This window comes from Poecilia reticulata, linkage group LG15 (assembly GCF_000633615.1).
Source record: "Poecilia reticulata strain Guanapo linkage group LG15, Guppy_female_1.0+MT, whole genome shotgun sequence".
Taxonomy (NCBI): Eukaryota; Metazoa; Chordata; class Actinopteri; order Cyprinodontiformes; family Poeciliidae; genus Poecilia; species Poecilia reticulata.
In genome coordinates, this window is record NC_024345.1 from 17,922,625 (window position 1) to 17,938,180 (window position 15,556).

Genomic DNA, 15,556 nt, shown 5'->3' on the forward strand with positions numbered 1-15,556 from the left:
ATAGATAGATAGATAGATAGATAGATAGATAGATAGATAGATAGATAGATAGATAGATAGATAGATAGATAGATAGATAGATAGATAGATAGATAAAATCCTACAAAGGTTAGCTCCAGCACCAGGGTCTTTCTTCTGTGATTAACAGTTAGCTTCCTTAATGTGATTTCTGCTGCTAAATTTAATTTCTGCTTGTGTTTCTGATTTCTTTATGCTCCTTCCACTTTCTAGCATTTTTTGTGCTTTCTTTCCTACTTCTTATGCTCTGTTCAGATCTTTTTTTTTTCTTTTTTTTTTTACTAATTTCTGTTTCTTCTCATTTATATTTTTTACTTTTCGCCTCTTTCAATTATTTCAGGTTTTATATCATCCATCCATCCATCCATTTTCTTGCACCCTTGTCCCTTAGTGGGGTCGGGAGGGTTGGTTTTATATCATTATTTTATATTATATTACTACACTCCTTGACAAAGTGTTCAACTCTCTGCATGTTTTGTTATATATGTGATATTTGCTCTAAAAACTAGACAAAATACACTAATGCATGAAGCGTAAATTGTACATTGAACATAGACATTATTATAAACTTAAAGATGGTTTGGATTTAGCTGGAGATGGGCACAAGCAACCCTCCTGACCCCACTAAGGGAAAAGGGTGTAAGAAAATGGATGGATGAATTGTAACCTGAGGATTTCCTCAGCTATGCACCACGTATCTGAGAAGAGACATGGAGGAAATTAGGAGATGAAAACTGCACACACCTGCTCCTTCATTTAGCAATCAGTAGTCCTATAAATTTGAACCTCAATGACAGGGCAGCAGACTCCTTTCACAGACTCTTTCCAAATATTAAATATATATTTAGTCATGTRGAAACCAATTTTGATATGGGCAAAAAGAAAAAAAATTAATTGCTCTTGGGTACCCCTGATGACCATGGTCGGTAATGTTACCCTGTGATTTGAGCTGCTGTTCAATGCATATTCAAACCTCAAAAAAGCACCGGTTTAAGAAAAGCAAGCAAACCAATGTCGCAAAAGAGAACTTATTCTTCAGGGAGAGAGAAAAAGAGGAAGAATAGAAAAAAGCTAAGATAAAGGTATGCTTGCATGTCTCTTGGTGGAAGAGACAAGAAAAGTAGCTAAGAGAAAATTAGCTTGATAGCAACCTAGAACGGTGCCGTTCAAAAGCTAAACATTTATGCCAGCATCCTTGAAACTGGATTTGAGTTGATTCTCGAGGTTGGCCCTGTATATTTCTGAGTTGTTTTTTTTTTTTTTTGGCTTCATAATGCTTGATAACAAAAAGTAAAACTTCTCAATGGATTGACATTGTCTAGTAAAATGTTTTTACTTCAGGCTACAATAGAATGAACTTTTAATGCTTTTTGACAAACAAAACGATGCCGTTCAGACATACGTCACAGTAGAGAAATAATTTATGCATTAAAACGTAGCGACGTGTGTCTACTTTATGGAACTATTGCTATCATTACTATAGGTCTTACTGTTTTCTGTCAAACTCTACTGGAGGACAGTCATGTGACACCTTCTCCTTTCGTTCAATGTGTTTTTCTCTTGTGTTCTATTTGTATCTGTGTGTTTGCATTCTGCTTGTCAACCTTTCTGTATATGTCTCTACTTCTACTGGTTTTACTGTCTGCGAAGGTCTTCTGTAAACTAATCAATTTTAGCAATTCAAGTATCAAAATGTTCTGCTTCTTTTGCTCCTTTATGCTATTTGTTTTGTTATGTTTCACTTCTTCAAATATTTCTGATTTTGAACTAATTTCTGCTTCTGCTAATTTATGCTTTTTGCTATGTTTTACTTTTTCAACTCTTTTAACTCTATTAACAATAAAACTTTACACCTCTGTTGTTACAGGTCTTACTGTTTTCTGTCAAACCTTCTCCTATTCCTTCAATGTATTTCTCTGCTGTGCTCTGTTTCTGTCTGTGTGTCAGCATTCTGCTTATCTACCTTTCTGTGTATGCCTTCTGCTTTACTGGTTTTACTGTCTACAAAGGTTGTTTGCAAACCTTAATTAATTTTACCAATTCATATATCAAAATATTCAGATTTTTGCACTATTTTTTGCTTTTTACTATAATTTCTTTTCAACTCTTTCAGGTTTGTACTAATTTCTGCTCTTCTAATTTATGCTTTTTGCATAGTTTTACTTAGCTTTTTCAAATATTTCAGGATTTACACTTATTTTAGCTTTTGCTAATCTATACTATATCTTTTGTTGTATGTTGCTGTTGCACTTTTTCAAATATTTCTGTTGAGTTATACTATATATCTTTTGATATGTTACTATTGTACTTTTTAAAATATTTAAGGTTTTATACAAATATTTTCTACCTTTCTGTATATAACGGAGAGACGGGCGGACGGACAGACACTTCTTATTCTTTGTTCTGCATGTTTCTTGCATTTCTCCATCAATCATTCTGCAAATATGCTTCTTCTGCTCCTTTATGTTATTTGTTTTGATATGTTTCACTTTGTAAAATTTTGTTTTTTTTTACTAATTTCTGCTTCTGCTAATTTATGCTTTTTGCTATGTTTCATTGTTCAACTTTTTCAAATATTTCTGCTTTTGTACTAATTTCCACTTTGTGTGCTAATTATCATATTTATTAAGCTCTGTTTCACTTTTGACTTTTTCAAATAATTCAGGAGAACAAAGAATAAGCAGAAACACAAACTTCTGCTTCTTCTGCTATACCTTTGCTAAATTTCATTAAGATTTCTACAATGTATGACTGTAGCTTTCTTCTGCTTTTTTCTACTTATTATTTGTTCTCATGTTTCTCTCATTTCTCCATCAATCATTCTGCAAATATGCATTCTCATGGCTGTTTCGCTAGGAACAGCAATTTCTCCAGTTCAACAAGTGGTTCTGTATAAAAAAAACAAACCTGTCTCCAGCTGAACGGAAATGACGTATGTCACGTATCAGCCAATCATGCCCGTCCATCCCAGAATGCGTTGCAACTCAAACTGCACGCGGTATGTATATTCGCTGGCTGAAGTTAGTAACATTTAAACTTCGCTGACATATTAAGTAAGTACCAGACAGTCATTAAAACATACGTTGTAATGCTTACTGCGACATTATATTTCTCCTAACAATCAAAATATGAGTGACATGGGTAATATTATATAACGGAAGTATGACGTTTCGGGGTTCACACCAAAACAGTGCTAACGGAAGCAAATTGTTAGCTTGCCAACTTAGCAGAAAATTGGTCAGGAATATTAAATAAGTCATACCTTCACGGATTAATGCGTAGTTACTGTTGTTAATTTGCTTTTGGTTATTTTCTAGGGCAATGCATGAAGCAATTCCTAGTTAAGTATTATATCAGCAAAAGAACGTGTGTTGTAATCTTCAAGTGTGGTGAAATCTTCAAGTTGTTCTTTTGTTAGCCTAAACTAGTTTGACCGCAATATATAGTATCTGAGATATTTTAGTGAAGTTGAGAGAGAAGACGAATGCTCGACATAAAACTGCTTTACTTCCGGACATGAATTTTGAACCCAAATAGGACATGCTACCGTCATTATCTTTTATGTAGGAACGCAACAGTTTATGGCATTAATCTTTGAAATACAGCACAGATGAGATTTTAAATTTGATATGTTGTTAATGTAACACATTTAGATGTGGGCCAGAGAGTAAATAAAACATCAGGGCACTCAAAAATAATTGATTTGTGCAATTTAGTTATACAAAAACAATAACTGCAATGTGGTATGCATGTTTTTGTTTTGCCTGCTTTTACTTCCTCCTCTATGAGAGAAATTTACTGATTTATTTATTTTTATTTAGATATTTGCATAAAATGTTAACTGGACATTCTTTAAAAACATAATTCATTGAGCTGTGGTAGTTTTTGCCAAAGGTGACTTATTGAAAAACATAACAGAAAATAAAATGGTACATGTTCCAAACCATTTAACATTTAATCCCACACAGCTTTTTTTTTTCACTGCTTTTCAGTAACAGAAGACTAAAGTCTGTGATGACCTCAACCAAATCCTCAGTCCTTAAAGGTATCATCTTTTTTATTGCAGTGGATTTAGAGTGATTTCTGCTGCTTGCAGTTGAAATGTATAATTATGCCCAATGTCTTTTCAGATGTTGTTGCCTATGTTGATGTGTGGTCTTCGGATAAAAGAGCAAACTATTCAAAACCTTTCATCCAGCAGCTGGAGGAAATGGGTGCTCGGGTAAGACAACACTTTTTATGTTGCTGTGTTTTCAGATTGTATATACAGTTTAACAAAATTATCTGCACACATTGTATGAAAGTAAGCATAACCATTTTTTCCTCACTGTCTGACATCAAATCAAACTATACTTTTATCCGTTTTAGGTTAGAGAGGATGACCAAAAGAATTTAAATTACTAAATGTCAGAATAATCATCACATTTTTTACACTATTTATTATTATTATTATTATTTTATTTATTTATTTTTATTCTAAATTCTGAGGTTTGCATAAATTTTGTTAGCATTTGATGTGATTGCCTTATCAACTATATGTGCCAGATGTTTTGACTATCCTCCCACTATAGTTTTCAGATTTTTGACCCATTTCTTCTAACTGAACTAATGCAAGTCTTTGATTTACTGGCAACCTTGATTGTGCATGGCTTGTAAGATCAGCCAACAGATCACTGTATGGCCTAGAGATGACTGCCACTCCAAAACATTCACATTGTTCACCATAAACCACTTTCAGATAATCTACCAGTATACTTAGGGTTATTGTCCATTTATTATTCTCATTGTTTTTGCATTTAGTAAACAATGCTCTTTTTTTATTATTATCCTAACTGAACTAAAGCAGAAAGTTTATTCAGATTTTTCTTTTTTTGTCAGACAGACACTGAGAAATTTGTATATGTTTTTTACACCCTGTATGTAACTATCTAGTTTCAGCTGTTTGACTGCAATAACCCAGTCTACTTTAACCTTTCCTTTAAAGGTATCAAAAGGATTTAATAAACAAGTCACACATGTTGTATTCAGCTATGGACATCAAGCTACATGGAAGAAAGCTAAGAAACGGGACGTCCAGCTTGTGTCTGTTCTCTGGGTTGGAAGGTGAGAAGACTTACTTTGTTGAAGCAGTGTTGCTAAGTCATGAGAGTGCCCTAAAAGTTTAGACGATATGTTCTCAACCCTTTCTATTTTTGCTGTGTCCAGGTGTTACGATGATGGTGTGCGTGCGGATGAAAGTTTATTTCCAGCTTTAAATGATGAAAAAAACCCTGTGATGAAAAACAGGCAGGTGAGTAGATTCAGATTTAATGGTTTCTAAAATTGAATATGGAAAAGTAAAAAAATATTTAAAAAATGTTGGAATAGAAACATTATCGAAAGAAGTATAGTAAATTTCTCACTTCTTATAAAATACCCACTGCTTAAATCAGGGGTGCCCAAACTTTTTGAGAGCAAGATCTACTTTTTCTCTCACCAGCCGCCTGAGATCTACCTCATGACACAAAGACATAAAAATTGCAAATTAACCTCTATTGACTTATTTTATATGCGAATATACATCCGTTATAGCAGAAATAATAAAATGACAGAAAACCTAATCCAGTTTCTTCCTCAGTGAGATTCTGACACTGGGAGCAGCTTACTGGTTTCTCAGTCAGAAGCTGGTTGCAAACCTGACGCCAGCAGGTGTCAGTCAGTCATGGTAGATCTGAAATTTGGTTTGATGACCTCAATATGCTAAACTACAGACTGATAGGAGGAACCAAAGAGCCCAGTAAAGGTAAAGGCAAATCTTCTGAAGTCAGGATATAATTAATTTAATTTCACATAATTACCGCTGTAGAATTTGTTAAAACTTAATGAAATATATTTGTCCTATTGGATGTTTGTTGTGACCTATGCTCACAAATGAACAAGGTAATTAGTCCAAGTTTGTCGTTTATTGAACGTTCAGAAACTACAGCAGGCGTCCTGGCGGCGTTCAGTTTGTCACCTGCCGAGATCGACTCAAAACCTTTCCGCGATCGACCGGTCGATCGCGATCGACTTATTGGGCACCCCTGGTTTCAATGATCATGCCTAAATCATGACGGGTATTGAGTGAGTGAATGAAAGCTTTTCAAAAGAAATTTTGTTTATTACCTTAAATTTTCACCTAAGACTCATTAGTTTTCAACAATAAAGTATCTTTGAAGTGATTTTTGGTTTTATTAATTCATAGCATTTCCTTATATTTTGTGATATATTTATGCAAAGGTGTACAGGTTAAAGGGTTTTCACACAGTTAAAATTTTGTCAACAAAGTAAGAGGCATAAGGTGTTTGAAGTTTGCCTTAATTGCTTTTTATTAAAACTTTTTTGGTTTTTGTGATTCTTGTAGCATCGCTGCATGCTGCCAAAACATTCTCCTGAAAGGACGATTGAAAATGATTGGCGTTTGAAGAAGAAATTTGAAAAACTGGTGAAAGAACTGCCTTCGTTAGAACCGCAGGGTAAAAATGCTGGATTTTTTTTTTCTTTTAAATTATTATTTTACGGCACAGAATGTGATCGTCTTGACTTATTTTTATTTGCAGTTGTGGATACGTCACCAATCATTATCGATCAAGAAAATGGAATAATTTACAGCCCGGCATTAAAAAGATCTGATTACATGGCACAGCGCTTGAAAGATATGAAAGAAAAACGGGAAAACATTTCACCCACAGGTAAACGGAAACTGAAAACTTAAATCTAGTGAAACTGATAAATACCTGATACACCTGTTCTTGCTATTCAGCATCACAAGTGGCTGATTCCTGCTCACCCACCAGTTTGAAGCCTTCTCTTGGAAACACACCAACTTTCCTCAAATTCATCTGTAAGAAGACTTAGTCTAATCATATTACTAATAGTTTTTAGTCAATTTTCAGATAATTTGCCTTTTGTTAGATTGTCTATTTTCTGTCAGAATGTTCAACTTTGTTATGCAGCTTCTTTTAACTGCAAGAAGAGTAAGGTAGAAAAATAGAGATAAATGTACTGAAATGCTTTTTCTTTTTTCAGAAGTAACAGAAATATTCAGAGTTTCTTTTCTTTTGTCCAATATGCAGCAGATGACGAGTCTGATGAGGCTATCGTTGCTGAGCCTGGTGGTTCACCTGCTAAGGAAGAAGAAAGGTCATCTGATGATGAAGACCACAATCTAAGTGGACGAGACTCTACGAAGCCTTGGCTTTCGCCTTGCCAAGACGTGCCAAAATCTAGCCTTCACAACGCAGTAGTTAAAAAAGTGAAAAAACAAAGAAAGTCCAGAAGACTTTCAGTAAGAAAAAAATCATCAGAGACCATTAAATCTGGCGACTTTTCACAGAGTCCTGTCCAGGATACTCCTAGTAAGAGCCGAATCCTCCACAAAGAAAGACGGCAATCACATGGAAAACCAACCAGAATGTTACCTAAGGAATCTGAAAATAAGTTAAAAATACCAGTGAAAAAGCCAAGTACAGACACCAAATCCAAAGTTTCCCCAAATGCTGTGAAGTCTTTAAATCGCCGTTCATCATCAGCAACAGTAGTTAGCGCTGCAACTGAAACGTCTAACAAAAGTGCCCCGGCAAAGAAAACTGAATGTATAACACCCAAAAAAGCCAGATTGTCATTTTCTGCCTTAGTTCGATCTTTCACTGTGCCCAGCAAATGTAAAAATGTTGCCTCTAGTTCCACGGATGGAGGTGACGATGTGTTCGAGGACTACTTCTCTCCCTCTAACCACAAAAGACCTGTTTTGCCCAGTTTACCCGTAGAGAGCAAAATTGAAGTACCCTTTGAGTTGGACCCTCTTCCAAAGAGGCGAAAACCAAGAAAAAGTGGAATCTGTGGATCTGAAAAGAAAAAAAGGAAACTGGAAGAAAGTCATTGTGGCAAATATCTCAAGCACGAATCTAGAAGAAGCAGTCGGAGTGTTCAAGGAGACCTTGAATTTCCCCTCCTAAGACCTAATAGTCCTGCTGTTGATGTAAAACAATTGAGTCAAAGACAAAACTCTGTGGCGTTTTCAAGCAACAGTGAAACTACAGAAGATGCTGAAAAACTGAGACCAGCGTCAACATCAGGAAACCCGCCCTTAGAAAAAGAGGATGTCACAGAATCAGAGCAGCAGAAAAACTCAGATTTAACTGCAAATTGTCATATATCTGAAAGTGAGTAGTACAAATATTCCCGTCTAGAATATGTTGTAATAACAATCCAGTGCTGTAATTATTTCTGGCATTTTGAGCATCCTGAATTGTAGAAGCCATAACAGTGTTTGAGTGCTACAAGTGGTGGATATGTGTTAATGCTTATGGTTAAACTTGGTTTATCTTTCAGGGAATAATCAGAGTAAGTATTTCTTTATTTTAGTTGATACATAAAATTGAATATTAAATGAATAAATGTTTACCATAAAATGAGGCCTGATCTATTAATTTTCTCCTCAGAAACTCCAGGTATACTTACAGTAGGACACTTTTAATGAAAGAAAGGAAAGCTTATATTTCTTAGTTTCTATTTAACAAGACCACCACCTGCATGCAGATAAATAATCAGTTGTTTTTAAATAAAAATTATTTGTAATCTCTCAGGGGGGGAGTGATTTTCAACACAAAAGGGACCTTTACTTAAATCAACAAAATGCTTTTTTTTTTTTTTTTTTTCTTTAAGTAAAAAAGGACACCCTAAACCGTTCTAGTTGGTCTTACCTTCTCTTTTGGCTGAAATAACTTCAGTGTGACACTTCTTACCCATTGGCCAGACTTGAGATGTTTGAGAGGTTTCCTGCACATTCAGCCAGTTTTAAGTCATCCCACAACAAAATCAAACCATGAAGCTTCCACCTGCGATGACTGATTTCCAGTAATTTTGAGATTTTATTCAATCGCTTATCAGGCTGTAACTTCTGCATTCTTTTCTCTGTAGGCCTCAGGCAGCTCTTTTGATCGATTTTGCACAATTTCTTTCACTAATATGTGAGATTCAAACACGGTGACCCTTTTTTATAATGCTTAATAAAACAGCTCTAACGTACATCAGATAAGAAATGCCTGTGTGCAATTGTAGCCATTTTAAGTGGAAATAAACGTATTCCTAACCTGAAATTACACTTAAAACATGTAAGAGGGTAATCTCTTAAATTTTTATTTTTATTGTTTATTTATATTGCATACATTTTTTGAGTTTGGTTAAAATTGATATTGCATTTATGTCCTAATTTTTTAAACTACTGTAAATTAACAGCAGGTTACTTTTACAATAAACTTTTTTTTCTAGATAAAAACAGTCTTACCACAGGTATTTCTTTAATTGTTGTATTTGGTTTAACTTTTCAGCCGGTTTGAGTCTTTGTGACTGTGAAAACTTGTTTGATTTAGATACATTTTAGTTTGTCACCTTATGCTATTTGATATATTTGGTTAACATTTTTGATTTGAAGCAACCGAATTTCTCCTTTGAAGCAGTTTTTCAATGGATAGATGTGACCTTTTCCTCTGTGTATTCAAGGGAACCCGACCGTTGCATGTCGGGGATAATAGAGCCTCCAGATCCTTTCGCCTATTAGCTGAAACATTAGGACTCTCCTTGGCTCTTTCTGGTATTTCTGAAAAGGTTTCAGTTTTCTATCTCGGCTTTTTTCTTTCTAAGGACTGATCCTTTTCTCCTTTTCTGCAGTTCCTTCCCACAGCCTGAAGACACGAATATTTGGTTAATTTGTTAATCCGAAGTGAGTCTGATTGTCGGTATGCATGAAGGTCCGGCTCTGTTCGAGCCTTCTGATGTACTGGGAATGGTTCTAGGTAACGGCCTGCTAAGAGCCAAAATACTCCTTAGAGGTTGAGTAGAAAGCATATTTATTTATTTGTGTAAATTATATAGCAGGTGGTATGTACAGAAATAATCTGACTCAAATTTACTGATTAGATTTAATCTTAAATTGGCATGCCAATATCTTATAAATCAATTATTATTGTAGGACAAATGCCAACCAAAATTGATTACTGGGATAACTTTAGCTCTGATGTTAGTATGTTTTTGTTTCAGTGTTTTTCCTTTGAAGCCGTGTGCTCTGTTAGAAGAATGCATTGTTTGTACTGAAATTCCTGCAAATAACTTTGTGTAAAAAACGGTGTGATATCCTTCAACTAAGTTTTGAAGCGGATCACGGTTGAAAGGAACACAACCACAGCTGTTTGACAGCCTGACTGACACTCCCATTCTCCAGCTCGTCTCTATTTTAAATAGCTTGTCGTGTTTTCATATTTAGGTGGAGGAAATGAATGCACCGTCGCAGCTGGTTTCACAGAGATCACCTCCGACGCCGAAGAAAATCAAAATAAGCAAGCCGACGGGAGCCTTCAGAAGATGGTTAACAAAACAAAGGTAAATAGATGAAATGCTTCTTTTTTTTTTGTTGCTAAATTGGATGTCAGCGTAGACAAAATCCAGGGAATGTTGATTGGATGAATTTGAACACTTTTCTTTCGTATGAAATTCTGCGATGGATTAGAGATTGATTTTTTTTTCCCCCCCTCAATTTCTTTTTTATGGATAATAGATTTTCAGACAAAGTAAATGGTTTTGCAAACTGTTTTATTTTTTATGTGGTTCCTACCTCAATTTTGAGCATTTTGCAATGAATTGTTTATCTTTTCTCATCCTAGACATTCATGCATGGGTATGTAGTTATAAAAAAATTGTCTTTCTGACATAGAAAATATCAGCTGTGTTTATTTAATACACATGTACGGACTTCCTCTTAAAGGACGTACATGCTTCAATGGCTGACGGCGTCGGAAGCACATAGATGAGAGTTTCTGTCTGGTCCTTCCTGTGTTTTGGCTGTTTGCTGGTAGCATAACTTCCTTGCTTGGGAAATGCACCTGCAGCTCTGTTTACGTTACGCTGCTAACCTCAACAAGCTGTTGCTGAAAACGGCTCAACTTTGTTTCACGCCCCTCTGCGATCACACTTTTCAGTTTGTTGTTGCTCCTCTGTGTTTTATTCAAAAAACCATGGTAATCTCAATTCAATATTTCCATGATGCAACAATTACCTTTTCAATCATCAGATCCATAAAATATTAGGAGGGATGCTTATTTCTTTGGTTTATTACTCAGGAACTCTAAAAACAAAGAAAGCTATATGCAAAATAATAAAGTTAGGACCTGATAAATGATAAATGAGGTAAAAAAAGATTACATTCTAACCACTGTTTTCTTCTCTTACACTAAAAGAAGACAAAACCGGTGGTAATCTGTTGAATACAAATGTCAAGGACTGATGTCATTTTGTTTTGACACCTTATAAATCCTCAATGCAACAGTTGCAGTTTTTTTTTCTTTTTTTTTCTCTTCTAATTAAAGTTTTTTCAAGACTGTCTTTGTTATGGCAGACCACTTTCTAAGAAGCGGCACAGAATATTTTCTCTATAACCTTGCAAAAATACTTCACACCTGCCTACAGCTATGTAGGTCAAATACTTTTGCTGAGGTTAGCGGTGGTCTTTCTTCCATTCTTAACACAATCTGAGGGTTTGCCAGAAATATAAATTGTTTTCACCTACATTCTGTCACAAAGAAGAGTTGTGAAAATCAAGAGTTTTTTTCTTTGATTGAGCAGGTCACCCAGAGTCACCTGATTGTCAGGGTATGAACAAAATTGAATTAAGTTTTTCATTCAATTTAGTGCTGCACAATATCCTGCAAATAAGTCATCATTACAGATAATATATCAAAGGACTGTCGGCAGTGCTCTATTCATTTATCATTATAAGTGTCAGGAACTCATGCTCTACCTGCCTGTTGGAGCTTCACTGCAGTAGAAAGCCACAGCTGACGCTGGTGATGTTTCCCAAGAAACTAGAGGTCACAGAGAGAGTTGGTGAAAAGAAAATGTTGATCTATGGCAACAGATATTCAGTGATATTGCCTTTCCATTATTTTCTAACATTGCGCTGCCTTAAGTCCAATTAATTCTTATCTTATAAGTGAGTGAATATTCTCATTGACATAGTTCGCCGCGCATACTTGGAGCTCTGTAAGACGTTTTACCTCCTATCTGACACATTAGCCGGAGATCTTAACAGATTACATTTATGGATTGTCAGTTTCTGACTGTGGCCCTGAATCTTAAAATACTTAATCTGATTCCGACTTTTTCTTCTTTTTTTTTTTTCTTTCTTACAATTATCTGTGTTTTTCATGTTCATACTACTTGGCTTCCTCTTTAAATTTAATATTGTCATTGTTTTGTTGTCCAAAAACTTAACTTTTACTTTTTTAGTTTACTAAAAGGTAGTTTATTTGTCTGGCAAGGCATCAAAACTAAAACAAGACCACTAACTAGCAAGAAGTTTTTTGATTCTTTGAATTTAGTAAGATATCCTCATTTTCTGTTGCACTTCAAACAACTACCTCTTTTATGCTCAGTATGTTTTACATTAAATTGTTGAATTAAAGCAATTTGTATGTAGTTGTGCCTGTGTGGACTCTGGAAAACCAAAACCAGAAAAACTGCTTTCCTGTCAGTTCAGTTCAGAAATACTTCATCGCAAAGGGAAATGAAAGGTTATCATGATTCATCTCATCCAAGATCTTCAGAGATGCTGTGGGCAAGAAAGACCTCCAGTAGAAGTCAGTGTTGCATTTCAACTGCATAACTCTCTTGCTGAAGGCTGCTGGGGTATGACAGTTTCATGCTATCAGTTGTTGACAAGCACTGCTCATCCATTTCATTTGCTTTTGCCGCTTCTTTTTAAATCTGTCTGCAAATATTCTGATTGGTTCACCTCTAACTTTTATTCTGCTATCTAGTATGCAAGTCCATTATATTTCAACATCTGAAGATACTAAAGATGACAGCTCCTCTTTGATTGTTTGAATAGTGCTAAGTTCAGTGTGTCCACAACAGTAATTGTAGAGAAGATTCAGTCATAAAGTGAAGCGTTTTCTTCATTTGCGTTTGTGCTTAAAGGTCGCGCTGCATTTCACACCAGCTCCTTGTCACAGCCTCATTATGCACAGCTCATGCTCTTGCAAGATTTTTGTGCAGCTGCCAGAAATGTACGTGCTTTATAATAATCTCAAGTCTGTTTTTTTTTTTTTTTTTTAAGGAACCTTTAGAAAAGCTCTCAGAATATTTACAGTTTTTGTACTTCACTTTACTCACCTTACTGGTATTAATGACCAATTACCCTGTTAAAGCTCAGATCTCTCTAACTTGAAGATAAAATCGTGTTGAACGATCGAAGAGAGGCGACAGTGCAGCAACGACATTATCGTCTGAGTGACTGCTTAACGTGCCATGTCAGGAATAATGTGATGTTTGACGACCATGGGTGTGGTTTGTGTACTGTTTTGACACCTCTGTGCTCAGCAGGCCTTAACCTCTGACATCCAGCTGGTAAACTAGATAGCAGAGTGTGGCAGGAAAAGGGTTTGGTGGTCCTGTTTGTAGCTGTCGCTGAGGTGTTTGCGTCGATGATAGCTCTCTGTATCTGGGCCAAACTATGTGCCTGGATGGTCTGCAGTCATCAGGGGAGAGATTTACAATTTTGTTTCAGTGATTCAGAATGTGATTCATTTTTCACTTATCACATTAACGTTTTGTGTTTTGTTTTATTTTTGTATCCAGAACGTGATAAAGTGAGTTTTAAAGAATTAAGGATTTACTCGATAATTTCTAGTCTTACAAAAAGAAAGACAACAAAACAAAAAAAAAACTTTTGGCTTCATTTAGACTTGACTAAGACGTGTAACAAAATAGTGTATTACTCTGTTCCTCACTTTTAAAATTAATTTACAAGTGAGAAGTTATTGAATTTCACCTGTCCAGCTGAAGTCATCCTTTTTATTATGTGCATGTTGGCGTTTGTTTCAGGCTCCGAGGACACTTGTCATGACCAGCATGCCCTCTGAGTGAGTTCTTCTTGGTTGTTTATCCCAATCCAAGAGTAAACATTCAGATAAATCAGTTTTAAAACATGTACGCAGTGGTTGGCAAAAACAGGAGATGTTAAACTGTTTGTTTACAATGTTTGTTTTTTAACCCCCTCTGCCTCCTTTAGGAAGCAGCAGACCGTGCTGCAGGTGGTAAAAGCTCTGGGTGGTTTTTCAATCATCGACCGAGTATGTGAGAGCACAACTCATGTGGTGTCTGGTGAACACAGACGGACTCTGAACATCCTGTTGGGTATCGCACGTGGCTGCTGGATCCTGTCTTTCGAATGGGTATGGAAATGTTCAGAAGCTATTACAATACACTTCTGAAAACGGCACAAGGATCTTTTAAGCATCTTTAACACGTTTTATTTGTGAGTAGATTCTGTGGTGCTTGGAGCAAAGGCAGTGGATTCCAGAGGAGCCATATGAGCTTTCAGACCAGTTTCCTTCTGCACAGGTAGGAGCCAGTAATACAGTCAAGAACTCTCAACCTTACTCTAATCCAAGGTTAGTAGTATTTAGAAAAGATTTACCAAAGTTACATTCACTAAACTCCAACATATTTACAGATGTTGGCATTTGTTAATAATTTGATTTCTTTCTTTTTCTTTGGAGGTTAGCTATCTAGTTAAAAAAGATAAGCCTCTGCCTTTTCTTTTTTTTTTAAATCAAAGCAGTAAAAAGTAGATGTTGCTAGTTGTTGCCCTGTTGCGGCTTGCTTGCTTTTCCTTAAGTATTCTAAAAACGATGTAGGTGTTGCTTCTTCCCAAACTTGACTTTTATGAATCCAGATTATTCTTTCTTTCAACACTCTATATGAGTGGAACATTGTCTGGGCGGGCTGGTCTTTGCATTATTAAAATAATATGCACTCTCCTTTTATGGTGCGTAACTGGAATATACCGGTGTAGTAATGCAGCAGATGACGTTTAGTCCTACACATGTGAAACGGTTCTGCATTGCCTCTAGGGCTTTTATGAGGAAATCTTGGACAGCTCCTTAGTCAGAACTTCTCCATAAACTACCCAGGTTCCTGGATAGTAATTACTCCTCATATTTTATGTATTCCCTGGGGTACAAATCTGATTCAGAGGTTCATGTATTTCAGCCACGCTTCATAGTAGGAAAAACAAGAGAACATTCAAGTGAGGCAAATATGTGTCGATTTGCCAAAGTTACTCAGTGGCAAAAATAAAATAAACCTTCCGAAAGAACTTTAGTTTCAGTCAATGTGAGCTTTGATCAACAAGGCAGGAAGGAGTGGTATCCTAGGGTTACCAAGTCTCCATAGTAACCAGCTATTTTATCTTCACTACTTGTCTTTACCAGGTGCGCTAATAATTGTGGAGTGTGTATTGTACAGAGTTCTGCTGATGGCCGGAGTCTGAATTTTTGCTGTCCAACAGGTTTGATGTAAGCGCATAGTTTCTTTTGTTTGCTTTTTTATTGAACTGGCATATAATCTTCATAACAACATGGTCTGTTTATCTAGGACTCTGCATCATTTTAATAAAACATTATAAATACAAGCTTTTTATTTAGAAATGTTCCCTGTCCCCCATTTTTAATATATCATGCAT

General features: G+C 35.8%; 1 protein-coding gene across 2 annotated transcripts in view; it reads left to right on the forward strand.

The window, feature by feature from the left end:
• The first annotated feature begins 2,872 nt into the window (after window positions 1–2,872).
• mcph1 (microcephalin 1) overlaps window positions 2,873–15,556 on the forward strand; it is a 34,620-nt gene continuing 21,936 nt past the window's right edge. Inside the window, exons 1-13 of one of the 2 annotated variants that reach the window (XM_008429778.2) lie at window positions 2,873–3,016; window positions 4,011–4,063; window positions 4,149–4,240; window positions 5,003–5,121; window positions 5,224–5,308; window positions 6,401–6,512; window positions 6,597–6,728; window positions 6,800–6,880; window positions 7,113–8,201; window positions 10,301–10,416; window positions 13,915–13,952; window positions 14,102–14,264; window positions 14,356–14,433. In XM_008429778.2, the coding sequence (XP_008428000.2) occupies window positions 2,946–3,016; window positions 4,011–4,063; window positions 4,149–4,240; window positions 5,003–5,121; window positions 5,224–5,308; window positions 6,401–6,512; window positions 6,597–6,728; window positions 6,800–6,880; window positions 7,113–8,201; window positions 10,301–10,416; window positions 13,915–13,952; window positions 14,102–14,264; window positions 14,356–14,433 (2,229 nt within the window). In that variant the 5' untranslated portion in view covers window positions 2,873–2,945. Of the gene's footprint in view, window positions 3,072–4,010; window positions 4,064–4,148; window positions 4,241–5,002; window positions 5,122–5,223; window positions 5,309–6,400; window positions 6,513–6,596; window positions 6,729–6,799; window positions 6,881–7,112; window positions 8,202–10,300; window positions 10,417–13,914; window positions 13,953–14,101; window positions 14,265–14,355; window positions 14,434–15,556 lie in introns of both variants that reach the window. The other variant, XM_008429779.2, reaches the window with a different exon arrangement.